This window comes from Ruditapes philippinarum, unplaced genomic scaffold, assembly GCF_026571515.1.
Source record: "Ruditapes philippinarum isolate M1 unplaced genomic scaffold, ASM2657151v2 ctg528_1_1_1_1, whole genome shotgun sequence".
NCBI classification, from domain to species: Eukaryota; Metazoa; Mollusca; class Bivalvia; order Venerida; family Veneridae; genus Ruditapes; species Ruditapes philippinarum.
This window is the reverse complement of record NW_026858278.1, coordinates 12,501-40,488: the sequence shown is the minus strand read 5'-3', so window position 1 is coordinate 40,488 and position 27,988 is coordinate 12,501. Positions and strand designations below refer to the sequence as shown.

General features: G+C 33.4%; 2 protein-coding genes across 2 annotated transcripts in view; both read right to left on the bottom strand.

Moving 5' to 3' along the window:
* Nucleotides 1-13,334: 13,334 nt before the first annotated feature.
* Nucleotides 13,335-15,841, bottom strand: LOC132752670 (uncharacterized). Its single transcript, XM_060743030.1, has 4 exons — nt 15,689-15,841; nt 15,222-15,365; nt 14,540-14,663; nt 13,335-13,468 (listed from the first exon to the last, which is right to left on the bottom strand). Exons 1-4 carry the CDS (start codon nt 15,804-15,806, stop codon nt 13,441-13,443), a joined length of 414 nt encoding a protein of 137 aa, XP_060599013.1. The 5' UTR covers nt 15,807-15,841; the 3' UTR covers nt 13,335-13,440.
* Nucleotides 15,842-22,526: 6,685 nt separating this feature from the next.
* The window catches only part of LOC132752669 (uncharacterized), a 9,674-nt gene continuing 4,212 nt past the window's right edge, over nt 22,527-27,988 (bottom strand). Inside the window, exons 4-6 of the mRNA XM_060743029.1 lie at nt 26,387-26,542; nt 23,050-23,174; nt 22,527-22,653 (exon numbers count right to left, since the gene is read on the bottom strand). Coding sequence (XP_060599012.1) covers nt 23,137-23,174; nt 26,387-26,542 — 194 coding nt within the window. The 3' untranslated portion in view covers nt 22,527-22,653; nt 23,050-23,136. The remainder of the gene's footprint in view (nt 22,654-23,049; nt 23,175-26,386; nt 26,543-27,988) is intronic.

Genomic DNA, 27,988 nt, shown 5'->3' with positions numbered 1-27,988 from the left:
CATATACCAGACCTCGGGTTTAAATTAAAACCGTGATCAGATATGATGTTTTTGAATTGTATCTTAAATTCTTAATATTAATCTAAATTCATTGAGCTTTGATGGAAATATTTAGCTAGGATAATAATACCTAAAATATTTATTGCATATTTTCTCATTTTATTTCCAAGCACTTTTTTCTACTGCAGCATTTTATTGACACTATGTTGTAAGTGAACAAAAATGTCATATCATCTGGATATTCTGGGACCTTATAATATATTATGTGATTTTTAATAGACAATATTGTAATGAAGGAAGGGAAGAGTATTTGTTTAAATTTTTCCTTGTTTAATGCAATGTGGTGTAGCCAGTTTTAACTGTCGTACCTGCTATATATCTTATTATCTTTATATCCCATAGAAAGTTACTGATATTTTTGTTTATGTAAAATGTACTGACTCCATCTGTCAATATGGCAGGATATTTTGTAACTCAGATATTCCGCTTTAATAGCTTTAAATTGACCAAAAAAAAAAAAATAATTTCAATAAAAGTACTGCTGCACCATTGTCTTATACAAATAGCTTGTCTAAGGAAAATGGCGGACTTCTCAGACATCTTAGCGTAAAACTGATAATTGCCGATTGGCTTATCTGTAAGACCCCTGCCAGCTTGATTGACAGGCGGCGTAATATCAATTGGCCCCACCTTTAGGATCATTGATTTTCAGTCACTTTAACATATAAACTTCAAAATCTTCTTGTCTGAAAAAGTACTAATCTGATAATAACAATTAGATAGGTAAGTGATCTATGAATTATGGCAATCTGTAAAGAAACAAAAAATATGTTCCTAAAATACTATTTTGTGTTGAATTGATGTGGTGGCATGACATTTTTTACAAATGCAATCTTGTTTTCCATATATGTGTATATTAAAAACTTACAAAATCTCCTTTAAAAAAAAACAAAGGGCTAGAGATTGGATATTTAGCATGAAACATCTTCTTATAGATGTCTACCAATTTTGTTCAAATAAGTGCCCTGGGGTTAAAATTGGCCCCGCCCCAGGGGCCTATATACAGGTGAATTATTTCAGGGCCACCATGGCCCTCTTGTTTAGTAAATCCTTGGTAATAATTATATTACTTTAATCTGAGATACATGTATATGTGTATTACTTGATAACACTAAAGTAAAATGAAACAAAAATCTCTACTAGATATGTTAATTTACCCACATTTTATTGTCTTTGAAAATAGAGTACATGATTGAATATGTGGGGAAAAGATTGGTATATAGGAGAGGGGTCTCTGAACAGTGTGTGGTATACTTGCCAAAAAAGCTAGATATATCAGTTGTAAGCAATTAGATGATTACATTGTATCTGTATTATTATTTTACATTGTCTGCATTTACTGGTGTATTTCATAATCTTCATATGCCAAATATAGAAATATGACTTATGCAAATATTAGGTTATATATTCTAGAAGTTTTTTCCTTTTCATTAATTGTATTCTTCCTTAATTGACAAAATTGTTAAGATGTTTGTTTTTCTTGTATCAGGAACATTGTATATAGACTGTTATAAAATTTGAATGTTGATGTTGTGTTTTTATTAATTTTTAAAAAAAAAATAAAGATCACTGAGCTATGAAGAGTGTTCAGGTCTGAATAAAATTACAGGTAATAAAATATTTTGTGTTGTTATTATTTTATTTATTTATCTATTTATTTGGAGGTGATTGTGTGTCTGGTGGGGGTCTGTTTTGTTCCTTTACTGAAAAGATTGTTTGAAAGTGGTATTGACTACATCAAGACTGTTCTTATGATACTTATAAAAAAAAATGTGACAAAATGTTTTATGCTCTCTTAACTCTTCTTCATAAGAAAACTGTATTTTTGGGCTTTTTGTATATGCCCGAAAGAGCATATTATGTTATACCCCTTGGCGTCCGTCCGTCCCTTAGCAATTTGTCCGTTAGCAATTTGGTTTCTGGAGCATAACTTAAGTTTCATTTGGCCCCTAATGTTCATACTTCATAGGATGATTGTCCATATTGGGTAGATGACCCCTATTGATTTTGGGGTCAAAAGGTCAAAGGTCAAACACAATTACCTTGATACTGAAACAGTTTCCGTCCGTTAGCAATTTGTCCGTTAACAATTTGTTTTCCGGAGCATAACTTAAGTTTCATTTGGTCCACAATGTTCAAGCTTCATATGATGATTGTCCATATTGGGTAGAAGACCCCTATTGATTTTGGGGTTAAAAGGTCAAAGGTCACTATTACCTTAAAACTGAAAACAGTTTCCGGAGCACAACTTAAGTTTCATTTGACCCACAATGTTCAAGTATCATAGGATGATTGTCCATATTGGATAGAAGACCCCTATTGATTTTGGTGTCACAAGGTCAAAGGTAAAGGTCACTATTACCCTGATACTGAAAACAGTTTCCGGAGCTTAACTAAAGTTCCATTTGGCCCACAATATTCAAACCTCATAGGATTATTGTCCATATTGGGTAGAAGACCCCTTTTGATTTTGGTGTCACAAGGTCAAAGGTCAAGGTCACTATTACCTTGATACTAAAAACAGTTTCCGGAGCTTAACTCAAGTTCCATTTGGCCCACAATATTCAAACTTCATAGGATTATTGTCCATAATGGGTAGAAGACCCCTTTTGATTTTGGTGTCACAAGGTCAAAGTCATTATTTCCTTAAAACTGAAAACAGTTTCCGCAGCATAACTTCAGTTCTATTTGACCCGAAATGTTCAAACTTCATAGGATGATTGTCCATATTGGGTAGAAGACTCCTATTGATTTTGGGGTCAAAAGGTCAAGGTCACTATTACCTTAAAATTGAAAACAGTTTCCGTCACTTAGCAATTTGTCCGTTAGCAATTTGGTTTCTGGAGCATAACTTAAGTTCCATTTGGCCCACAATGTTCAAACTTCATAGGATGATTGTCCATATTGGGTAGAAGACCCCTATTGATTTTGGGGTTAAAAGTCAAAGGTCAAGGTCACTATAATCTTAAAACTGAAACAGTTTCCGGAGCACAACTTAAGTTACATTTGACCCACAATGTTCAAACTTCATAGGATGATTGTCCATATTGGATAGAATACCCCAATTGATTTTGGGGTTAAAAGTCAAAGGTCAAGGTCACTATAACCTTAAAACTGAAACAGTTTCCGGAGCACAACTTAAGTTACATTTGACCCACAATGTTCAAACTTCATAGGATGATTGTCCATATCGGATAGAAGAACCCTATTGAATTTGGTGTCACAAGGTCAAAGGTCAAGGTCACTATTACCTTGATACTGAAAACAGTTTCCGGAGCTTAATTTAAGTTCCATTTGGCGCACAATATTCAAAATTCATAGGATTATTGTCCATATTGTGTAGAAGACCCCTATTGATTTTGGTATCACAAGGTCAAAGGTCAAGATCACTATTACCTTGATACTGAAAACAGTTTCCAGAGCTTAACTTAAGTTCCATTTTGCCCACAACATTCAAACTTCATAGGATTATTGTCCATATTGGGTAGAAGACCCCTAATGATTTTGGGGTCAAAAGGTCAAAGTCACTATTACCTAAAAACTGAAAACAGTTTCCGCAGCATAACTTCAGTTCTATTTGACCCGAAATGTTCAAACTTCACCATATTGGGTAGAAGACCCCAATTGATTTTGGGGTCAAAAGGTCAAAGGTCAAGGTCACTGTTACCTTAAAATTGAAAATAGTTTCCGTCACTTAGCAATTTGTCCGTTAGCAATTTGGTTTCTGGAGCATAACTTAAGTTCCATTTGGCCCACAATGTTCAAACTTCATAGGATGATTGTCTATTTTGGGTAGAAGACCCCTATTGATTTTGGGGTTAAAAGGTCAAAGGTCACTATTACCTTAAAACTGAAAACAGTTTCCGGAGCACAACTTAAGTTTCATTTGACCCACAATGTTCAAGTTTCATAGGATGATTGTCCATATTGGATAGAAGACCCCTATTGATTTTGGTGTCACAAGGTCCAAGGTAAAGGTCACTATTACCTTGATACTGAAAACAGTTTCCGGAGCTTAACTAAAGTTCCATTTGGCCCACAATATTAAAACCTCATAGGATTATTGTCCATATTGGGTAGAAGACCCCTTTTGATTTTGGTGTCACAAGGTCAAAGGTCAAGGTCACTATTACCTTGATACTAAAAACAGTTTCCGGAGCTTAACTCAAGTTCCATTTGGCCCACAATATTCAAACTTCAAAGGATTATTGTCCATATTGGGTAGAAGACCCCTTTTGATTTTGGTGTCACAAGGTCAAAGTCATTATTTCCTTAAAACTGAAAACAGTTTCCGCAGCATAACTTCAGTTCTATTTGACCCGAAATGTTTAATCTTCATAGGATGATGTCCATATTGGATAGAAAACCCCTATTGATTTTGGGGTCAAAAGGTCAATGTCACTATTTCCTTAAAATTGAAAACAGTTTCCGTCACTTAGCAATTTGTCCCTTAACAATTTGGTTTCTGGAGCATAACTTAAGTTCCATTTGGCCCACAATGTTCAAACTTCATAGGATGATTGTCCATATTGGGTAGAAGACCCCTATTGATTTTGGGGTTAAAAAGTCAAAGGTCAAGGTCACTATAATCTTAAAACTGAAACAGTTTCCGGAGCACAACTTAAGTTACATTTGACCCACAATGTTCAAACTTCATAGGATGATTGTCCATATTGGGTAGAATACCCAATTGATTTTGGGGTTAAAAAGTCAAAGGTCAAGGTCACTATAACCTTAAAACTGAAACAGTTTCCGGAGCACAACTTAAGTTACATTTGACCCACAATGTTCAAACTTCATAGGATGATTGTCTATATTGGATAGGAGACCCCTATTGATTTTGGTGTCACAAGGTCAAAGGTCAAGGTCACTATTACCTTGATACTGAAAACAGTTTCCGGAGCTTAATTTAAGTTCCATTTGGCGCACAATATTCAAACTTCATAGGATTATTGTCCATATTGTGTAGAAGACCCCTATTGATTTTGGTGTCACAAGGTCAAAGGTCAAGATCACTATTACCTTGATACTGAAAACAGTTTCCGGAGCTTAACTTAAGTTCCATTTGGCCCACAATATTCAAACTTCATAGGATTATTGTCCATATTGGGTAGAAGACCCCTAATGATTTTGGGGTCAAAAGGTCAAAGTCACTATTACCTTAAAACTGAAAACAGTTTCCGCAGCATAACTTCAGTTCTATTTGACCCGAAATGTTCAAACTTCATCATATTGGGTAGAAGACCCTTTTGATTTTGGGGTCAAAAGGTCAAGGTCACTATTACCTTAAAATTGATTCTGAAAACAGTTTCCGGAGCTTAATTTAAGTTCCATTTGGCCCACAATATTCAAACTTCATAGGATTATTGTCCATATGGGATGGAAGACCCCTATTGATTTTGGGGTCAAAAGGTCAAGGTCACTACTACCTTAAAATTGAAAACAGTTTCTGGAGCATAACTAAAGTTCCATTTGGCCCACATATTAAAACTCCTTAAGATGATTGTCCATATAAGGTAGAAGACCCCTATTTATTTTAGGGTCACACGGTCTAAGGTTAAGGTCATTATTAATAACTTAAGTATTAATCAACCTACATCTGTAAAATTTTATAGGATGAACAGCTATTTCCCATGTCTAATAAATGCTTCATTCTTACTAAAAAAACAGTTTCGGGCATATAATGCTCCGCCTAGCGGTGCTCTTACTGTTTCTTTCAAACCTGAAAAAAGAGATCTATGGCATTACAGAAATGAAGTATAAGATGTTATGACCATTTAGCTTTACAAGTAAATGTTATTAAAATGTGAAGTTTTGAACAAAGGGCTTGGTTCACTTTTGGCCAAGTTTGACCTTGTCTAAGACTTGGCTCACACCTAAATATTTTTGAGACCACTATGTCCATCATTGTAAAACACCATTTGGTTTAATTAAACAAACTTTAAGCTTTGATTGTGAAACAAGTTATTGCAACTTATAATAATCACATGAGTCTGATTCCTGGACCCATTCAGTACTAGTGTCACATTAAGAAACATAAACGTGACTGATTTGGACTGACAGTCCCTGAGTTGAGAGGCAGACACCTTAACCACTAGACCACCGTTCCCCTTTGATTAAAACACCTTTTAGGGGCGTCCGTGGCCGAGTGGTTAAGGTCGTTGACTTCAAACCACTTGCCCCTCACCGCTGTGGGTTCGAATCCCGACAGGGACTTTGGATTCTTTCATGTGAGGAAGCTATCCAGCTAGCTTACGGAACGTCGGTGGTTCTACGCAGGTGCCCGTTCTTGCCTGAAATAATGCACGGAAGGGCACCTGAGGTCTTCTTCCACCAGTAAAGCTAGAACGTCGCGATTTGACCTATACTGTGTCGATGTGACGTAAAACCCAAAACAAAAAAAAAAACAAAAAAACAAAAAAATAAAACCCCTTTTATGTTTGAGAAAACATCACCTAACGTGTTTTCATGGTAACAATTTTTTTTACCGTGAAAAGCTTTTGAATTTCAAGGAATTACATATTCATTTCCAGTCACATATTATTATATGTTATTTTGGTTTTGGAGTGATATATGTGGATATATTACCTGTCACACGAGCCGTCAGTCGTGAGTGATATTTTATCTTGGCAGGTAATACATATAGAGGATATTGAATAAGTGAAAGTTCAATACTGAATTTATTGCACGAGTTGAAAAAATATTTGATTCAACGAGTGCAACATGAATTTAATATTCTATTTATCACATACCCCAAAAAAGACCGTTTAAAGTGAAATAATAGTCATTTTTCATTGACGCGCCAATACATGTAGTATAACGCTAGTTAACATTTAGCGCGTCTTTACACTATGTTTGTATAACGCTAATGACGTCACGTCAAATATTAACATATGCACGGCCGTGCAATTCCGTTTTTACGAAGTCGCAAAATCGGAACGGTTATGCGAAAAATCCACATATATCACACCAAAACCAAAATAATAATTTTATTACCCATTCCCTGCCAAGTTAAGATGATTTTTAAAACAAATCATTGCTACTTCAAATGAAACTTCGAAATCTGATTCCTTTAAGGGTACCCCTTCACCACAACATTACGTCACATAAATACATGGCAGATAAAAAGTGCTTGTAAATCGGAATTTACATCGCGTTACTAAATCAAAGTGCTGCAGCACTGAATGCGACGGACATGCAACCGGAGAGACATTAAGGCTTTTTTTTAGGAAAAAAAAACACACACACACAAAATATATTACAGAGAAAATTTGTTCCATACAAGTTCGAGATTTGTAGAGCAATATATTTTGTGTCCCAAACTGATATAATTCAGATTTTCTACTTTCAAGCACCTAATTTGCCACGGTCAAAACAGGTCTGGCTACGCCATTGACAATGGTTTCAGGTGTTAAAAAATTAATAAATTTAACTTGAGAAAAAAATCATACATGTTAAAAAAATCCGTAAAATTTTAATTTTGTCACATGTGATGTCATATAGACCTATACAGAATGAAATTTATGCCTAAAAACTTTGGTCAATTTTGTAAATCAGTGTCCTTATCGATTTATTCCAAGAAATGATATGTAAATAGAAATAAAATACTGTCAAAGAAATATTTCTAAAATAAAACCATGCAAATAAACTTCAAGCATAATACATTATACATTTGAGAATGCTATTTAGAATTGCTTCGTGTTATATCATAGTGGGCATATAGACAATAAAATATAAGTCATTTGTATTTTTATTTCTCTTGGATATGTCTCATTAAAAAAAAATTTGGTTAAAATCATCAGCAATTAATAGTGTATTTTTTAGATTGTTTTATTTACAAGGTAAAGTTGTAGACACCAGAGCACATCGTTTTCATTTTAATTTAAATGTCACTTAAGCACTACAGTGTTTAGTTGTCCTTTTCAATTTCACACTAAATTCCATTTTCAACTTGTTTGCTTCTTACAATTGTATAGAATTTCTAAAAGTATTGCATGAAATCCGCTGGTTAATTACATGTATAAATTGTACTCCCTTATCGCCTGTCCAAAAATCAGCACAGTGAAGCAGAATCTATTTTTAGAATAGCGAAGGTTAACTCATATCGTGACCTAGAAAAATATGTAAACAAACCACAAGAATCGGAAGTAGAAGTGATATTATAACTTCCTTACCACGAAAGACTACATGGTGGTAAAGTGTTGACATGCATTTTCAAAAAACCCGCGGTATGAGTCACGAAAATAATTCTTCTTTTATTAATGCGCGAGTTATCCTAGAGTCACGAAAAACTTTTGATTTGTTAATAATAATGTTTTATACATGTATAATGTAGAAATATTTATTTCCTACTAATAATGTCTTGGATCTCAGAGCTTACATCTTTATTGTAGTATAATTTGCTGTCCTACTTTTTCGACAGCGGTAAATCGTTTCGGCAGTAATTTGCATATTGCGCAATAATACAACGGGACTACAACGTTTTTATCAAAAATATACGTTCATATTTTAACTTGGATAACTTAATTTTAAATTGAAAAGGCTAAATATGGGAGATTTTAAGATATCCCGACAAAGTATGGGAGTTTTGAAGGATCAAATTCATGTACTATTTCTTGGGCTGTTAATCGGTTTAGGACACTTTGCGCGATTGTAGCCGACGAAATCCCATGTGTAGATGACTTAGCTCTGAACGCGCCTGAGGGCGCGTCCGTCGCAAAAACAGGATTTGAGCACCACACTAAATACCGTTTTCCGGAATATACCGGACAAGAAGCTTGGATGATAAAATGATAAAATCTTGTCTTTTTAACCAACGGAATGAAGTTTAAAAGGTCTTATTCATCTTTTCACACCGATTTATGCATGATAATGAATGACAAATGCAAAAATCTGCGAAAAAAAAACGATATTTGTCTATTTTGTGATCATGATTTCTGCAAGCGTCTAGAGGTACTGCTCCAATCCTGTATTGAGTTAAGGCAGCACGCTTATTTTTGTATTTAACATGCAAATTATTTTGTCTCAAGCTTTATTTACACATCTGTATTATTTTGTTAATGCTCATTTGTTTGTGAAATTTTACTGTTTATAAAACTGATGCCCATATGGGCCTAGTTGAAATAAAAAACTTGAAACTCGCCACACTAAACTAAGCCACAGCTTCGAATGGCCAGGGGGGTGTTCATGGATATAGTGAATTTTGTGGATTTAAATGACTGGTTGTCTTTAAAATGCATTTTCAGCATGAAATTTTTTTTTTGTGACATATAATGTGATCATTGGCCAATTCGAAAAAAACGGTTAGAAATCACATGCTGATAATTAATTTACAGATGTCAAGGCCGCCATTGTTTGTAAACTTTGTTTTTAAACAGCATGCTCGGTGGAAACAAGTAATTTTACAGGGGGGTACAAACTTTCAGCAAAAGCTCCTTAGATTTTTGGCTTTTACGGAATGAATGTGATTTTTTTAACTGCCTGGCTGTTGCACATGGGATGATTTCATTACAGATTTGCAATGTTATGACATATATGTTCTTAACAAAATGTGTTTTCTTTTTCCAGGTTGTGTATTTTGGGATCAGATTTATCAGACAGATTGCTTGTAGGACAATGACGACAGAAACTTGAAATTTAGTGTGGAGTGCCACAGCGCATGTTGTTTACAACTTGGTGTACTTAGTGTGTATATTACCCGTCTGGCTCGGTAATATCAATTTCTTTCGGGGAAAAAGGCGGAAAAAATCTGGAAGGGTAATTAAAATATATAATCTATTTTTATGTAATTCATATAATTATATAAACACAAAATTCATAAAAACAAACATTTTCAAGTAGCCAAAAGACATCATAGAGTACATGTAGGACCGAGCTGTAAATCAGTAACATTTTGCGCAAATTTCCCAAAGGGTGTGAAAGACCATTATGACATAATTTGCCATAACCTCACTAGATGACAATTTTGTCCCTCCCTTTACTTTCATAATTTTATCAAAATTACAGGTACTTATGTCCAGGGGTAATGTATTTCAATGACAAAACAGAAAAAAAAAAACAAATGCTAGAATTACGCCACATAGATATTCGTTTTTTCCTATTATCATTTTTTATAATTAAACCCTATAGGAAATATTCGTATTTATTAATCCGATATCTATTGTGTCGTTTTTATATTTTGATGCTTTGTTTGGTGCACTTATCTCTTTTATCATGAATTGGAATTGTTCGTATTTGTTCGTTTTTCCGCTAAAGTGGGCGTGACGTTAATTGTAAAATTACGACGTCACGTCCGTTGATATTATTATTATTTATTTACCTTGAAAAAGGCATACATTTGCCGAAACGTTGGAAAAATAAAAAATGATATTATACGTGTTATTGCTGTGACTTTATTATTTTAATGACAAAACAGTACATTTGTACTTAGGTACAACATGATCGATCGTTGTTTATACAGTAGGAAAATGTTTTTATTACCAACCTAAAGAATTTTTATTTATCAAGTAAACTTTTATTATGTAGCCTGATGTACCCTAACGTGATGTCACGTGGTATTTTTTTTTTCGATACTGGAAATGAATATCACCCGGTCAATAATTTTAGCGTTTTCCCTCTATGCATAATTTTATGTTGGTGTTCACCCGTGCTGTTCTACAGAAATTAGAAACTTCGACGGGAGTGATAGTGACAGGAGGATGTTTCTTATTTCTGTAGAACAGCTACGGATGAATACTTATTTATGTGTCAAGCTTTATTTGTCTTTGTATAGAAGGCGACTATGGACGGAATTTGATATAGTATCGAATGAAAATTAACAGACAAAATGTTTAAGAAATACAACGCTTTTGCATGTCAAAGAAAGCTGGACAGGTGCTAAATCTATATCGTCCGCTTTTTTCCTCTTTGCCTATATTTTCAGCGTTTTCTCTATATGTTTATATTGTTCATACAATATTGTTTCTTACTAATTTTATTGAAATAGTATGAAAGCCAATATTTCACCGTAATGTTCTAAAATGTTGAGAAATATGTTCTAGTTTTCTCCCGTGATAAAAATCAATGGTAGTTACAGTAAAATGTAGAGAAATATTTAGTACGCTTTAATTAATGTTTATCAAGATAATATGCCAAATTCTATGAAATACATTTTGACATTGTATTGAAAAGTTATTATAAAGTTTTATCTAAAATTATTACTCATATATATAGATTTTTTTGGCAATTTCACTTTCGATTATTCGTTTGATGAACAGTTCATTCCTTAAAATGTCAAAATGACAATGTTTTTAATTTTCGAGACTATGCGATGGACAACAGGTGGAGGCCATTGCTCCTTTTATAACAACAAAGAACATTCCATTAAAACTGATCACTTAAAAAATCATTTTCCTCTATTATCACTATTATCACGCCTGATCGTAAGAGGCGACTAAATGACTTCAAATTATTGTATTATATACATCTCTTAGCGCCAGCAGATAAGATTGTTTTGACCCCTGGTGTTGATCAAAGTGAACAAGATCATCTTTCCTGTTTCGGCTCCATGTGACCTAAACGGCGTTGGTGCGTCGTAAAACCAAACCAAATAAAACAAGCAAAACATAACGTTTATTTGACGTATGTTTAAACTGACAGGTTCTTATCGTACCTGATCCATCTGTTCCAAGCGGTTTACAATGATCATGTGTCCCTTCTGTTGTTAAGGTCAGCCCCTCTCTTGTTAAGGTCAACAGTGGAACACTAGACCGATTCGCAAGAGAGTAACCTACCTAGAGCCACACAACAAATAATGTACATCATTGATAATGTATAAAGAGACACTATATTGGGGTTGTTTCTACATCTACATCTTTTTGTATATATTCGTATTCCATATAGTCAGTGTTATATCTATAGTTCATTTCTTTCATCAACATAATTGTTTATTTGTCAGATTGGGGTATCTCTGCGTCATTACGATTTTTTTGCCTTCGGGGAGTGCGATAGAACATTTGATATTTCATTTAATTTAAATATTTGTATAGCTACTTTGCCACAAAGAATTTAAAATTGTTGACGAGATTCGAACCAATACTGATGAAGTGAAAATGATTCCTAATCATTGCCATTGACTAGTCATGGAAGGTCAGGGAATGTTTTGTTTCTTTTTCTTCCAACGTAGAATATATATAATAGCCTTTATGAACATCCCTTGAAATAACGCGTGACAGCTTGTGAATACATGGTACATGTTGAAAATCATAATCACTCATATAAGCTATGTTTAAAATCAGACCTGTGTACAAAGGCCATTCAAAGGAGAGACCAAACATGATCTTTAAAGACAAGCGGTCTTTATCTGAAGGTTACTTTGTTTTATTTGATAAATGAAGGGTTTTTGAAAAATGGTCTTTGAATATGGTTTTTCTATCACTTAACTTTTCTCTGCCGTAAACCCCAGAACAAATGAACCAATCAATGGGTATGCTCTGTAGTTCGGCTGTACTCCAGTTAACGCACTGAGCATGTATATATGTATGCGATTAAACTCTTGATACATTTTCAACAGAAAGGTCCCCAAACTATGCTCAATAAAGTTATTAAATTGCCAATTTCATTTTCACCTGAAAGTCAACAGATAACATCTTTACCAGCTGTGTTACGGGACAGTTGGTGCATACATATACTTAGTAAAATATATCACTAGCCTGCTTGACTGGTAATAACTTTGACAATATGATAACAGTTTTTTACCATAAAACGTGACCTGTTTGGTCGCTACGTCACTCTATATTTATCCTAACTCAGCAGTTAAGATCCATGGATAACCCTGAATAAAATTGTTCAAGCGTTTTTGATTAACAAAAAAAAATCATCTTTATAAATCAGTAAGTTTAGAATTTATATAAAGATATGACCATGAAGGTTTATGTCAGTCATTTTAGGGCTCTATGTCATATTGACACAGCTCTTCACAGGTGCCCTCACCGGTGTGGGTTCGAATCCCGACAGCGACATTTGATTCTTTACTGTGTGGAAGCTATTCAGCTAGCTTTCTGAACGTTGGCGGCTCTACTCAGATGCTCGTTCTTGCCTGAAATAATGCACGGAATGACACATGAGGTCTTCCTCCACCAGTAAAGCTGGAACGTCGACATAATGACCATTACTGTGTCGCCACATGTGACGTAAAACCCAATCAAATAAACAAAATATCGTCCCAGGTGTGTATTTTACTCCGTTATGTGACCTGATAACAATGGTAGACAAGTGTGATTACAAAAACACCAAACTGCTTTTAACTTTTTATTTCATTATTTTCACAAAAGTATTCATCACTAACAGTACACTGTAATAATGTCATTTAACATCATATCTTACATCATAACTTTACATCTTTTACATCTTCTTCTTTAGTTTTTGACACCTGGAATATGTACAATATATCATTATTAAAATGGGGAATGTCGTGGTTAAAACGAGAAAAAGAGAATAAGAGAAAAAACAACACACACGCACGCACACACACACACGCACACGCACACGCACACACACACACAAACAACAACAACAACATAACAACTATACTGTACCCAAAACCAAATTATATAATTACATATAGTGGTATATTGCTTTAACCCATTACTTCATGAGCATTTTGTGAAAAATGGCTGTTTTCATTGAAAAGTCTCTCGTTACAAGTTCAAATTGCTATAATACTATAAAAACTGCTTCAACACTAATCAAACTTGGCACAAATGTTGACTGGACCAATGCCCTTGCAACAACATGCTCAGGCTTAAATTTTCTGTTACCATGGCAACGAGGGGACATCTCAAAATTGCCAAAAATCACTATTTTGCGTTGATTTTTTCCATCATAATTGATTTCAAAGTGCTGCAACTTCTCAATGGATTGAGATAGAGTCAAATGCTTTTCAGCGTTGGTTACACGTTACCTTATGATCAATCTGAGGTCATTTATAGCCTCTCACAAGTCCAAAATTTTCTTGGCGATCAGGGGGACTCCGCCCCCCTTCAAACCCCCCAAACAGAAGGGGGACATCCCCCTTCTGGCAACCCCCTGATGTATCTTTTAAGTGGGGGGCCGCGCCGAAAAAGTGGTCACTTTTTTTTACAACATTTCTCAAACAATAACAAGTGTTGGGGGCCTAAATAAGGCATTTTTTCACCATTTGAGACAACAAAAAAGGGGGGGGGGTGAAAAAGGCGTTAAAAGGCGTGTATATGAAGTAATGGGTTAAATTGCAAATTACATACATTTATATATATTTATATTTAACACATCGAACCATATTGTCAACACATTTAAATGCACATACAACGTGGATATTTGTTAAAAAAAAATTATACAAATATCATTTTAACATTTCGGGGAACTTCATTTCATGCACAGTTAAGTATGAAATTTACTTTAAATTATCTCAAAATGATTTATTAAAGATAAAGGTAAACATAAACAATTAATCAAAACATACACTCCACTCTCTCCAAGAGGTATTGTGATGTCACCAGATCCCACGCAAGTCAGGCGTTTCTTGCAAGGACAAGACTTGAACACGATACCGTCCGGTCGGCCAGAACCATTGTTTACAAGACACTCTGTAATAATATAATAATCCATTAAATTGAAAGAGAAATTCATATATTTTACATGTACATGTATATCGAGGGTTTGGTGTGAAACAGCTGTATTACATATTGAAAGAGTTACGTGCGTTTTCGCACTGATCCACCGATATACATTTTTATCTGTTTTATTTTTTGACAAACCTAATATAAAACATAGTGTATCGAACAAGTAAACAAGCAATGGTTATTTCACGCATGGCGACAAAATTTTCCATGTTGAATACTTACTGTTTAATTAATATTATTTGTTGAGCTCAAATGCTAATTGTTTAGTTCAAATACTAATTAAAATAATCACGTGGCTTTAGTGAAACCAATCAGGTCTGCTTCCTGGATTTAATCAGTATTGTTTAAAAAAAACAGTAGTATTCACAGAAGTGTCCTTGGTTTGAAAATCAGACATATAGATCACCAGACCGATTTCAAACCTTTGCATAAATAATCACTATAAAAAAGCTTCTATCATTTTTGTTGGCCTCATCTGGGTCTGCGTCTCGTTTAAAACAAACTTCATAAAATGTGACTTACCAGTTCCTTTTTTTCCGAGCGGTTCACATTCACCTGGTGCCTGGGCAAGGTCAGCGAAGCGTTTAGCTATTGGACGTGTTAAACTTACACAACATTCAAAACGGCCACAGTCATCGCTGGTGAAACATGGCTTTACACAGGTACCTAATGAAAGAAATCAGACAAATTCAATTCATCATTATAAATAGACCGTTCTCTACTATTTTATGATTTTTTTTCCACGTTTTTTTTCCAACTTATGCCTAATCTGATATAACGCAAGCAATTGATAACTTCTGAACCTAATGTAACTTATATCTTATCTGATATAACGCAGGCAGCCGATAAAGATAATTTCAGAACCTAAAGTAACTTGAACCTAATCTGATATAACGCAAGCAATTAATAACTTAACTTCTGAACAGGCTATTGATGAAGAAGCGGGCACAATTAGATGTTCACTTTGTATATTATTGGTGTGAACGTACCTAGTTCTCCCAGAGGTATGTCGTAACGTCCTTCACCTTTACAATTAAGCCCGTCTGAACAAGGGCATGACAGGAAGTAGATGTCTTTACTAGAGAAGAGAAGTCTCTGACTAGACATTCTGTAATTAAAAATCAAAACGTAGTTATGATACTATATCTACAACTAGTTTCCTTAATGCATATTTTCCCTAAATGGCTGAAATTTATAATTTTTAAATGGAAATGTTAGTTTGAATTTTACCGAAATAGGAGGTGTCACCTTAAATATACTTTAATTCGAGGTGAAACTTAAAAAAAAACTAAAAAAAAAAATAGGTGTTATATCAAATTTACTTTAATGTGTGTTCAATCAAAACAATGCTATGAAACAAATACAAAAAAAGGAGAAATATACCTCGATTTTTTTTTCGCAGTTTGCAAAGTGATATAGGAATAGTTTTGCAAATAACTCACAAAGAAGTAAACTTTGACATCAAACAGTGTTTTGAGTAGCTACAAGGATGTTATGTGAAAATCTGCTGTTCTTTGAAACATTAGTCTGCCAGCGGCAACTGACTTTATCCATACGACCAGTGCAGACAAATATCAATCAGCACAACCGTGCCGTTTTATCATGATTTGGCCTGCTAACGGTAACGGACTTGTATTATCCACGAGACCAGTGTAGATCAATATATCAGCCGACACAACCGTGCCGTTTTATCATGATTTGGCCTGCTAACGGCGACGGACTTGTATTGTCCGAGCGACCAGTGTAGACCAATATCAGCCGACACAGCTGTGCTGTCTGATCGTGACATGTATTATTTTCTATTCTGTTAGTGCTTATTTGCAAATGTAACCCCAAAATTGTGGATGGTTTTGTCCAGATTGGAAAAATTGACAAATCCCATTAAGATTTTTAAGCATGTTAGGGGTTAATATATTCATTTGTAAGAATTACTTATTTGTATATTTGCAGCTATACATTGTATGGTTTTTTGTAGAACCAACGCTGTTATATGATGTAACTGTCAAGTTTTATTGATGCAGACCCTCATTGTGCTTTCAAGATTTATCTAATGAATGATTTTTTTTATATCTTTGAAACAAAAATTAATTTATTGAAAAGAAAAATGTTGGATATGTTGGATAAAGGTAAATTCAATGGATAAATATAATAATTAAGAAAAAATTACTATTACAAAAAATGTAATAGAGATCGAACCTGATCCAAGTTTCGCCGCGCGGCATACATTTTCCATTCACATATTTTTTTTGAGATCGTCGGAAATATCACGTTTACCAATTGGTCTGGTAAAGCTGACACAACATTGTTTTTTCTTACAGTGTGCATTGGTGTTACAGTACCTTTCAATGCCCCACGACCAGGAGTGGGTACAGTCTGTGAAAACAAGCAATAATTAAAAAAGTAATAAATACTACCCCCCCCCCCCCAAAAAAAAAAAAAACAAACAAAAAAACAACACACACAAAAAAACCCAGAAAAAAAAACAACACACAAAAAAAAACAAGGAAAAAACACACACACACACACTTACAACACCCACAAACACGACATAATAAAACAAAAACAAAACAGCAACATCAACAAACATAACACACGGTGCGGTATGTTTTTACGTCATCACGGCTTTGATTGTACTCCACAGAAATTTATATATACATGTATTTACATTTTATGCATCTTTTAAGTTTGGAAAAGTCAATTGTTCATTTATTAAGTTTACATAAACTGCAACATTTAATTTCATATCATTTACATTCTTAACTGTTGTTCAAAGTAAATTATAAGAATTAACACTAACTCTATATTAAATTTTACAGATTAATTACGTTTGTTAAAATTTAATTGATATTTAAAAAGAAAGATAATGTAAAAAAAATAACTTACTTCAATAGTACTTAAGTATAGAGCACAATATAATTTATCACAACCTTCCACATTATATCTATCTAATAAAGATATGTAAATAAAAAATACGTTGTGTATATATTCATATGCAAATATACAATATTCATATGAAAGAATGTTTTATCTAGACTATAATCCGATCATCTTTTGTTCTCCGGTCGTAGGACAGGGCGGACCGTAAGACAGGACAAACCGTACAAGGGCGTACCGTATGTTTGGACAGGGGGGACCGTATTTTGGGACAAGGCGGACCGTGACTCGAGACGATGCGGACCATGCATATTTTTTAATTTAATCTTGCTATTTCATTTTTTTTAATCTTTTGATATCAATATCATCCTAAATATGTTTTAAATTCAAGGATTTTCATATTGAACAGATTTATATTTCAAAATTTAAACAATGATCTAGTTGAATATATATAAATTTATCATGTGCACACGACATAAGGTGGACTATTGATTAATATAATTTTATATTTATAATTATTATTAACGTTGACTCATACAATTATAATTATGAAATAGGTACTGTAGCGTAAGCTAGTGGGAATGGATTGAGAAAGTCCCATATGCAAAACATATTTTTCTCTTGTGCTGATGTTAATAAACTTGACAAAATTACCTTAAGTACTATATATTTTTATATATACCATTCATATCATTTTAGCAGTATTGAGGAATATTGATTATTTATATTACTATTTATTAGTTAATTACAATAAACTTATGAAAACAAAGGAATAATTAATATACTAGTACAATGCATACATGTATATCAATTTGCCAAACAGACAGCATCTGAATTTAGACATAGCACAAAACCATTTCTGATATAAACTAACTCGTCAAAGAATCAAAATTGAGGAGCATTCAACGCAAGTCAACTAGGAGCGTGCAGTCAAAATTGATGAAAATATTAATAGAATATTCAAACAAAACATTTTCCACGAAGAAATTCCCTGATAGCTGTACGTGCAAGTCTTAACTTTATGGCCCTGGCCATGTGTGTATATATATGAATATCATGTGTTAATGTATGAACATATGTTAAAATGTAAATATAGATATACACATGCGGTTTTTAATTGCTTTTGTATATATATTTGTCATTACGTTTTTGTTTATCTGTAAATAAATAAAGCTTGCCATGTAAATTTTGTTCATTTATTTTCTTTAAACGTCTTTACGTTATTGTGTTGTATTGTGTTTCAAATGTCAGATGTGAATAACAAGTATTTTCTGTATAATATTGTTCAATAAAGATATTTGTTTTTGCAATTCAATTCAATATTTTATTTGCAATAATCAGTGTACAAAATGGCTTTGACAAACTACAGTTTATACAAATCACACAAACAGCAAATGACATATAATTGTTACATATCTGTTACATCATTACGAAACTGATGTGGAGAAACAGCAAAGAATATGACATCTTTTCAAAAATGCTTTATTTAAAAATTTCGATACATTCAGTAAAATTGATTGACATTAAACTATAAAATTTAGTAAAGATGGCCATGTTGTGTTTAGGAAATATTTCTTGCGAATCTCAGAATTATGTTTACATATTAAAAGAAAATGATATTCACTTTCAACAACATGCAATGTACAATGTTCACACAATCTACCCTCCCTGTCTATCTATACCTCGATAACGACCGGTTTCTACAACTAGATTATGACTGCTTAATCTCAAGGATACAAACAGTTTCGTTAATTTGCCACTTTTAATTATATGAAAATATTACTCTGATTCAAATACAGTTTAAACAGCGGTGTCGCTTTATTATTTAACAAATATTGACATGTAATATCCCAATAATTGGTCAATAACCACCTGCATCATGTCCAACTCGACACGGTTATTAATAATTTCAATAAAAAATTATTCTCTTTAATATACTGCATTTATGTATGTATATGTTTTTATGATATTAAAAGAGAAAAAAGAAACATCAATCTTTAAATATCTTTATTACATAAAATCACGGTCCGCCTCGTCTCAAGTCAGGTCTGCCATGCGCCAAAGTATGGTCCGTTCCATCCAAACATACGGTCCGCCCTGTCTTCCTATCCGCCCTACCCGTAATTGACACTTCATTAAATCAGTCTATTTCTCTCCGCGAAGGGTTGTGGAGCGACAGTTAGGATACGATTATAATGAGATTGCCAGAGGGCTGTATCTACATTAAACAGTGTTTCTACTCAAGGAGAAACATCATTGACAAGAAAAGCATTGATGCAAAGCATCAAAGGGCGTCCAAGCAAGAAATGCAACAAGTGAAGATGAACTAGTAGACATCTGGTGACCATATATTTCTTATAAACTTTTCAGTGGTTAATTGGTTTTTACCAGAATTGTATATCATTTATGAATGGGCAGACAAAAGACATTGTTCATCGTGAACTTTGGTAGGCATGCTAGAGATTAGAATATTACATGTTTTTTTCCCATAGGAACTTGAAATTCTATCAATAACGACAATATCCAATATAATATCCAAAATATAACCCCTATATGGTATAAGTTTATTCAAATTATATAGGGTGTATTTTTAGATATTAAAATTAATATTGGTCATTTGATAGAATTTCAAGTTCATGTATAGGTTAAAATTTATTTTAGTACGTATTTACAAAAATAAATTGGCTAGCGACGAAGCCGTGCGACCAATTTATTTTTGTAAATACGTACTAATAAATTTTAACCGGTTTAGTGTTTTAAATTATTTTAATAAACAGTCGATTTACAAGACTGCTTAACAGTTTGCCGATTTACCGAAGTAAATGTGTTACGATTCATTTGAAATACTGGGATCCTATTGGACAAAAAATAATTTCAAACACTGAGTGATATTTTCTTCAGAACATACAAAATAGTAGTCAAAATGAACAAAGTCTGTTAATTGAATTTTTTGTTTTTGTTTTTTTGTTATTGACAAATTCTAAGTTAGTTTTTCTTGACTGTCTGTTTTGTTATTGATTTCAACCTTGTTTATTTTCTATTTATTTATTTTAATAGGCAGATCAAAGTTATATGACCGTTCCATGTGATATAGACACAACTTCATTAATTGCATCCCGACAAATTAATAAAAATGTAAGTTAAATGTATAATAGCATTTATTTTCACGAACGTGAAATTAAAGAATGAGAATACAACACGTAGTAATATGAAAAAAGTTCAACTTTAACTCTTGTAACAACCCTTGACATAGGACGACAGCTTGTTAATATTTGCCACATCTTCATGTTAAGCTTTTAACATGATTTTAGCGGTTGTTTATTATATTCATGTTTAGCGACAGATGTAAATAAAAATACATGTATTCCTGTTAAAACATATTTTACGCATGAAGTTTTTTGGTGTAAATATTTGTATATGAAATATTGATAAAATAAAATGCCTATTTTCACTTTCCGTATTTTCACTGAAATTTTTTTTTGTAGTGAAACATATTTTCCGTATTTTCACTGGTGTCATCCGCGCTACTTTCTCCTAAATTCAGGCAAGACACAAAATTAAAGGGGCAATTTTTCAAATTGCAAAAGAGAAAAATTTATATATTAAAATAAAACAGAAAATTCAAGTCTTTCCCCAGAGATACAGGATTTATTTTCATCTTGTGATACCGCCAATCATGAAATATTTATTTTCATACCACACGATGAATATAAATCCCATATTTATATAATTATATGCTACGTAATTATCAAATTATCAAAGTCATAATATATGCACAATTAATACGGATAAAAATATGACGAAAAGAAAAGAAAGTTCAGGACTCATGAAGCAACTTTTCGGCCCTTTTCGCCAGTCTTCAGATAAGGACCTTGGTAATTATTGATTTAGCCAAGATGTTACTATCGGGGATATGTATTATAAGTTCCTTACCGACTGACTAATGGACTAAAATCTCCTATATACCGATACAACTGCATCAATAGTTTTTTTTTTTTTGTTTGTTGTTTGTTGTTTTCCTTTTCTTCCGGGGGGGGGGGGGGGTATTCCTTTTATTACGGCGTGTTGTTTGGTTTGTGTGTTGTGTGGGGGGGGGGGTGTTGTCCAACCCGTTGTGATTGATCGTAATTAAGATATTCCAAAGACTGCTCTATGATATATTATTGTCAGTACAATTTAACTGTGTTTAAATCAACAAAAACTCAGTCACAAAGACTTACATATAGTACTTTATAGGAATGTACATCCGCTAGTTCTTTTTTCGCATTTGTACTTTAAAAAAACTCCTTATTTATGTGTTCGTAATTTCGCGCATTTTTCAAACAAAAAAAAAACCTACAAAAACAATCGATAATTATGCTAGTGAAAATACCGTAACACCATATTTAGAATAATACACCGTAAAGCCGTAAATACAATTGATCTATTTTCTCAAATGCTATATTCGCAGTAATTAATAATATTGTTGTTTTTTTTTAAATAAAATTATTACCTTTCTTGAATAAACATAATTTGTGAGCATTTTAGTTTATTATACCTTAATGCATCCTTCAATGTAAAACTCCCATAGGCCTATTATGTGTTCTGATTGAATATCACCATCCTTTGATATTTTCCCCGGGTCATCCAGGGGCACACAAGTCTTGCATAACTCAATATTAAGCTTTAACCACTGTGTTACAATATTATGTCTTTGGGTGAAAGGGAGATAACGCCTACATCCTCTGTACTATACTAGTTAATTACCTTCGACTTACTTTTCTATTTTTATTTCTTATTTTATACCGAATGATATTTAGGCTGCGCCTCTATCACCCCGACAGCCATGTGTTATTTATATATTATTTCATATAGGTCTTTCTGTAAATGAATTCAAAAATCAAGATGGCTAATATTTATATATGGATTTTAGAGTAAATAAAATGGCATTGTAATTTTTATTTACAATCTGTAAAAAATATCATGGAGAGACGGTGCTTATTTATTGTTGACCATATCATTTTAAGTCTTGCTTTTAATTAATTGTCTTTAATAAATGACGTGTATTTGCTTCTACGTTCAATAACCTTTTCTTCTACACCTGAAATAATAAAATAAAACTTCTAAGCACACGGACGAACATTTTAGATATATGGCTGGGTCAATAGAATTACTGAATATACATATAGTTAATATCAGTTATCAAGAAAAACAAGAAATAAATATTGATATTTTAAGAAAGGTACATCAGAAGATCCCCGCTCCAAAGCAAAGAGGAGAAAATTTTTCTAAATGCGCTATAAAGCAATTTATTTTGTGTAATAAGGACACTAAAGAGAGTGTCATTTGTCATATAAATCAACGGACAATCTAAAGATAGTTCATAGGATAACGTTGTATTGCTAAATACATTTTCGATTTTAATCATATTTTAGAATTCATGTCAAACAGTGAGAAATATTAACATATTTTTATTGTTTATCAAGGTAATACTTACACCCCGACCTCTCCTACAGGAATTTCATTCACTCCGGATCCTACACATGTGAGACCTTTTCGACACGGACATGAATGCTGGACAATATCATGACAATCTACCAGATCCGTTCCTTACAAGACAACCTAAAACAATTATAAAATAACTTGAACCTAAAAAATACACGGTAACGCAATATGAAGTGAAATAGGACAATTCATTCTAAAATGGAACACGATAACGCAACATGAAGCGAAACAGGACACTACATTCTAAAAAAGAACACGATGACCATCATGAAGCGGAACTGGACAAGATTACCTAAAATAGAACACGATAACACATCATGAAGCGAAACAGGACAATACATTCTGAAAAAGAACACGATAACACAACATGAAGCGGAACAGGACAATACATTCTAAAATAGAACACGATGACCATCATGAAGCGGAACTGGACAAGATAACCTAAAATATAACACGATAACACAACATGAAGCGACACAGGACAATACATTCTAAAATAGAACACGATAACACAACATGAAGCGAAACGGGACAATACAACATAAAATAGAACACGATAACACAACATGAAGCGAAACGGGACAATACAACATAAAATAGAACACGATAACACAACATGAAGCGGAACAGGACAATACATTCTAAAATAGAACACGATAACACAACAAGAAGCGGAACAGGACAATACATTCTAAAATAGAACACGATAACACAACATGAAGCGAAACAGGAGACAATACATTCTAAAATAGAACACGATAACACAAAACAAGAAGAGGGAATAGGACAATACATTTTTGAAAATAGAACACAGATAACACAAACATGAGCGAAACAAGACAAATACAACCTAAAATAGAACACGATAACACAACACATGAAGCAGAACAGGACAATACATTCTAAAATAGAACACGATAAAACAACATGAAGTGGAACAGGACAAATACATTCTCTAAATAGAACACGATAACACAACCATGAAGTGGAAGCAGGACAATACATTTCTAAAAGATAGAACACGATGACCATTCAATGAAGCGAAACTGGAAACAAGATAACCTAAAATCATAAACACGATAACATCAACATGAAGCGAAACAGGACAATAATTTAAAAAATTAAACAGAATAACACAACATGAAGCGAAACGGGACAATAAACATAAAAACTAGAACACGAATAACAACAACATGAAACGAAAAAAAGGGACAATACATTTCTAAAATAGAACCACGATAAAACACAAAAAGAAGCGGAATAGGACAATACATTCTAAAATAGAACACGAAAAACACAACATGAAGCGGAAACAGGGGACAAATACAACCTTAAATAGAACGACGATGAACCCACAACATGAAGCGGAAACACGACAATAAAAATTCTAAAATGAAACACGATTTACAAAAACCCATTGAGCCCCCGGAACTGGACAATGCAAACCTAAAAATAGACACGATAACACAAAACATTAAGTTGGAAACAGGGACAATTTACATTCTAAAATTAGAAACCCACGATAACACAACATTTGAAGCGAAAAACAGGCACAATACATTTCTAAAAATAGAACACGATGGGGACCATCATGAAGCGGAACTGGACAGATTAACTAAAATATTAATGACGATAACCCACAACATGAAAGCGGGAACACAGGACAAATACATTCTAAAATAAAAACAGGGATAACCCACAACATGAAAGCGAAACGGGACAATACAACATAAAAATAGAACACGATAATAACAACATGAAACGGAAAAGGACAATACATTCTAAAATAGAACACGATAACACAACAAGAAGCGGAATAGGACAGTACATTCTAAAATAGAACACGATAACACAACATGAAGCGAAACAGGACAATACAACCTTAAATAGAACACAATAACACATCATGAAGCGGAACAGGACAATACATTCTAAAATAAAACACGATAACACAACATGAAGCGAAACAGGACAATACATTCTAAAATAGAATACGATAACACAACATGAAGCGGAATAGGACAATACATTCTAAAATAGAACATGATAACATATCAAGAAGCGGAATAGGACAATACATTCTAAATTAGAACACGATAACACAACATGAAGCGAAACAGGACAATATAACCTAAAGTAGAACACGATAACACAACATGAAGCGAAACAGGACAATACATTCTAAAATAGAACACGATAACACAACATGAAGCGGAACAGGACAATACAACCTAAAATAGAACACGATAACACAACATGAAGCGAAACAGGACAATACATTCTAAAATAGAACACGATAACACAACATGAAGCAAAACAGGACAATACATTCTAAAATAGAACACGATAACACAACATGAAGCGGAACAGGTCAAAACAACCTAAAATAGATCACGATAACACAACATGAAGCAGAACAGGACAATACATTCTAAAATAGAACACGATAACACAACATGAAGCGGAACTGGACAAGATAACTTACAATAAAACACGATAACACAACATGAAGCAGGATAGGACAATACATTCTAAAAAAGAACACAATAACACAACATGAAGCGAAACTGGACAAGATAACCTAAAATAAAACACGATTACACAACATGAAGCAAAACAGGACAATACATTCTAAAATAGAAGACGATAACACAACATGAAGCGGGATAGGACAATACATTCTAAAATAGAACACGATGACCATCATGAAGCGGAACTGGACAAGATAACCTAAAATATAACACGATAACACAACATGAAGCGAAACAGGACAATACATTCTAAAATTAAACACGATAACACAACATGAAGCGAAACAGGACAATACATTCTAAAATAGAATACGATGACCATCATGAAACGGAACAGGACAAGATAACCTAAAATAGAACACGATAACACAACATGAAGCGAAACAGGACAATACATTCTAAAATAGAACACAATAACACAACATGAAGCGGAATAGGACAATACATTCTAAAATAGAACACGATGACCATCATGAAACGGAACAGGACAAGATAACCTAAAATAGAACACGATAACACAACATGAAGCGAAACAGGACAATACATTCTAAAATAGAACACGATAACACAACATGAAGCGGAATAGGACAATACATTCTAAAATAGAACACGATGACCATCATAAGCGGAACAGGACAAGATAACCTAAAATAGAACACGATAACACAACATAAAGCAAAACAGGACAATACAACAATAAATAGCACTCGATAATGCAAAGAATTAAAATACAGCACGAAGTATGTGATAAAAAACAGTCCTGAAAGATAACGTGTAAAGTATAATTATGCATATTACCTGAACCTTGTTTTCCCATAGGTTCACATTGTCCCTGTTCTTGTCTTTTCATCCGGCCGGCAGATCTCTTACCAAGTATCCTTATGTTAACACAACATTCCGAGGGGGAACAATCCGCACAGGAAGAACAATGTTTCTTTTTCGCGCCACAAATACCTGTGCGAACAATAAAACTGCATTTATTTTACAATCACAGTCTGAAAATAGCGATTATATGTACTGATTATTAATACACTTGTTACTATATATAGTAACAAAATTGCCTATGATTTCAACTGATAATGTGTGTCACGTGACCTATTATGAGTTTGCGGCCCGGGGCCGAGAACTAGTTATCAGCCCGCAGAACATGTGCACGTGCACAAACTGAAACAATGACGTCATATTTTACGTCATCAAACAGTTAACTGTAGTTGTCAACACGAATCGCTTTATTTTTATTATGAGAGCTTAAGCGTATTTAGTACAAACACATTTTTGTTACTATTGAAATTTGAAGAAATAATACGACAAATTCATTCCGAAAAAAAATAGAAATAAAACTTGCTTCTAGATTCTACTGCTTTGAACGCAACTTTGTACAGAACAGTAGCAGAGTAGACAAGAATTACAACGAAAGAACTTTGTTGTTGTTTTTTTTGTTTTTGTTTTAATGCTACAAGTGTATTAAAGACATTAATACACGTCAGGGCAGGGCCGGAAGGTTGTCAACACGAATCGCTTTATTTTTATTATGAGAGCTTAAGCGTATTTAGTACAAACACATTTTTGTTACTATTGAAATTTGAAGAAATAATACGACAAATTCATTCCGAAAAAAAAAATAGAAATAAAACTTGCTTCTAGATTCTACTGCTTTGAACGCAACTTTGTACAGAACAGTAGCAGAGTAGACAAGAATTACAACGAAAGAACTTTGTTGTTGTTTTTTTTGTTTTTGTTTTAATGCTACAAGTGTAATATGAAAAAGGCAAAGCCTCAAAGCGAGCTCGATGTACTTTTTACGTGAAATAGTATGAAAGCTCATTTTTATTTCAAATGCAGTGACGAGTGCGTGTAACGTCACACGTACTGTGTTAAATATGGCTCCGCCCCTGTCGTGAAATGAATAACGAGTTTTGAAAACGTTGATAAAACTTTGTTTATTTTATTTCACTCTATAATTTTTCAAGCGAAATAAAAATTATGTAAAGTGAAATAAATGTAAAACTTAAAACGTTTGCGACATTAAAATAGTGTTTGCACGTGCTGTTTGGCGCTACATTGTGACGTCACGTAAACAATACTTTAAACGTCTGTACAGCGTTAACGACTGAATAAAAGATATTGGTGTTCGGATTCATTTTCTTAGTTAGACCATTTTCTTTCATTCTAGATAGTTTTCACAACAAAATTTGACAAAAAATTATTTTTATTTATCAGATTATTCAAACAAAATGGCGCCTTCGATTTTCATTTTTTTATACACAGCTTCCGTTATTCTGGTTCCCTGTCCAATTATGGTTCCCATAGACGTGCGCGGGTGACCAGTCTACACATCCGTTTTCAGTCAGAATTCCTCAGTTTTTATCGTTATCTTTAAATTCGAAAGGTTGCGATGTG

Coding starts and splice junctions, on each gene's coding strand:
- LOC132752670 (XM_060743030.1), bottom strand. CDS start 15,806: ATGTCTAGTCAGAGACTTCTCTTCTCTAGTAAAGACATCTACTTCCTG. Junction 15,366..15,688: donor CATACCTCTGGGAGAACTAG/GTACGTTCACAC, acceptor TTCTTTCATTAG/GTACCTGTGTAAAGCCATGT. Junction 14,664..15,221: donor GCTCGGAAAAAAAGGAACTG/GTAAGTCACATT, acceptor ATATTATTACAG/AGTGTCTTGTAAACAATGGT.